The sequence below is a fragment of the Lactuca sativa genome, chromosome 2 (genome assembly GCF_002870075.4).
Source record: "Lactuca sativa cultivar Salinas chromosome 2, Lsat_Salinas_v11, whole genome shotgun sequence".
In the NCBI taxonomy this organism is placed as follows: domain Eukaryota; kingdom Viridiplantae; phylum Streptophyta; class Magnoliopsida; order Asterales; family Asteraceae; genus Lactuca; species Lactuca sativa.
This window is the reverse complement of record NC_056624.2, coordinates 129687072-129689323: the sequence shown is the minus strand read 5'-3', so window position 1 is coordinate 129689323 and position 2252 is coordinate 129687072. Positions and strand designations below refer to the sequence as shown.

Genomic DNA, 2252 nt, shown 5'->3' with positions numbered 1-2252 from the left:
TAGTTTTATCCTAAGAAGTTTATCCACAAAAAATTAATTCAAGTTTTTCTTGATAAGGAGTAGTTTGTATATTCTTCTTGGAGGTGAAGTTTGAGTATAATAATGGAGGGACATAATATCTATATCATATTTATAGAGGGGGTGGTAATAAAAGTTTGCCTTAATCACATGTATGTAATATTTTTAATCATATAATATAACAAAGGTTTTGAAATTTTGACAATTGGCCGCGCCATTGCTTTACGACTTGGTCTGCTACTTTCCATGACACGGCCAGCCATCGATGAAGGCCACCGCGTTTTTTAAAATTCTATCTTATAAAATCTCAATTTCCGACTCTAATTCTCCCCCCAATCTCAATCAAAACTCTTGTTCTTCTAATCCGAGTAAGTCTTTGAGCGATTTACACTTCAGTTTTCGTTTTGAATTTGCATAAATTTTAACCGATCGACCTAAAATTCGAAATGAACGACCTACTCTCCGGATCTTTTTCCGGCAGCCGCGTCAGCGACATAGAGATGGGTAACGCCGCCACAACCGACGGCACAAACCTCGAGAAATTCTTCGGAGATGTGGCGGAGATCAAGGAAGAGCTAAAGGGTCTTGAAAATCTTCATAATCAACTGCAAGAGTCAAATGAACAAAGCAAAAGCCTATACAACGCCACCTCCATCAAAAACCTCCGGACCAAAATGGACAACGACGTCGCTTTATCTCTCAAAAAAGCGAAGCTCATCAAAACCCGTTTAGAGGCCCTTGATCGTTCCAGTGAAGCCAATAGGAACCTCCATGGCTGCGGTCCAGGAAGCTCCACCGACCGTACACGAATCTCCGTCGTTAACGGCCTACGGAAGCAGCTTCAATCGTTCATGAAATCTTTCACCGACCTCCGTCTGAAAATGGCGTCCGAGCATCGAGAAACTGTCCAACGAAGGTACTACACAGTCACCGGAGAAAAACCCGACGAGGGTACAGTCGATAACCTGATCTCCACCGGAGAAAGTGAGACGTTTTTACAGAAAGCGATCCAGGAGCAGGGTAGAGGGCAGGTGATGGAAACAATATTGGAAATTCAAGAACGCCATGATGCAGTAACAGTAATAGAGAGGAATCTGAAGGAACTGCATCAAGTGTTCATGGACATGGCGGTGTTGGTGGAGAGCCAAGGAGAGCAGCTAGACGACATCGAGAGCCATGTTAATAGGGCGAACTCGTTTGTGAGAGGCGGTGCACAACAGTTGCAGGTGGCAAGAAAGACGCAGAAGAATACCAGGAAATGGACATGTTTTGGGATTCTTTTGTTGTTGATTATCATCGCCATTATCGTTCTCTCAATTAGGCCATGGAAGTAGGAGTGTTGTGAAGATGACTGCGATCGTTATACGTCAGTTGTACGGGATTCTGTTTGACGCGGTGAGTAATTCGTTTTCCAACATTGTGAGATATCCGTTGAATGGTGTGGTCGTGTGGAGATGATGAGGGTATCTTTGTAATTAAACATGGGTCATGGGTTCGTGTTTTGTATTTGACGTATTATATTCTTTTCCAAAATATTTGTTTGTTTTGATTGAAAAAAGTTGTCTATTCGTTTGTATATATAACGGTTGCGCATAAATTTATATAGGGAAAAATGACTTAAAAGCTTTAGATATTTTCCATTTTGTATATACTTGGTTATTAGATATATTTTAAAACTTGTTATCTTGTACATAATCCATCTTTATGATCGGTCGGTGTGAGTTTTGTCGGTTTCTGGTGTTCATGGCAAATCCAGCGAGACTTAGATAATCTTCTCCGGCGAGTTCCCGACCATGATTTTTCCGACAAGTTATAACACACAAAACCAAGATTTTGATATTCAGATCTAGAACACTCTTCATTAGAAATCATGATGAGCTCATAAATTGTAATGAACACAAATCATGGTCATCCATAAAATAAACACACATAAAAGATTTATGGGTTTGAGTTCTTGAGTTTGAGTTCGGATTTGTGTTCGTGTTCTTCATCCTTTTATAGGTTTGTTCTTCAAACACATGTATACAAAAAAATACACCACATACGCAAATATGAACAAGAAATCAGGTATACAAACGAGTTCTTTAACACACTCAATAAATCCAACTTCTACAAATCGAACACCTATATAAAATCAGTTCTTGAAATTAGTGTGTGTTCAAGTGTGTTTGTGTGTCTTCTTCATCAGATCTGAAAATAGAAATTTGTTCTTGATATTAGTGTATGTTCCTGTG

At 39.5% G+C, this 2252-nt stretch overlaps 1 protein-coding gene across 1 annotated transcript; it reads left to right on the top strand.

Annotated features, from left to right (window-relative positions):
• Positions 1-321: 321 nt before the first annotated feature.
• LOC111898570 (syntaxin-121) lies at positions 322-1647 on the top strand. The gene has a single exon (XM_023894466.3). It carries the CDS (start codon positions 465-467, stop codon positions 1350-1352), a length of 888 nt encoding a protein of 295 aa, XP_023750234.1. The 5' UTR covers positions 322-464; the 3' UTR covers positions 1353-1647.
• The last annotated feature ends 605 nt before the right edge of the window (positions 1648-2252 follow it).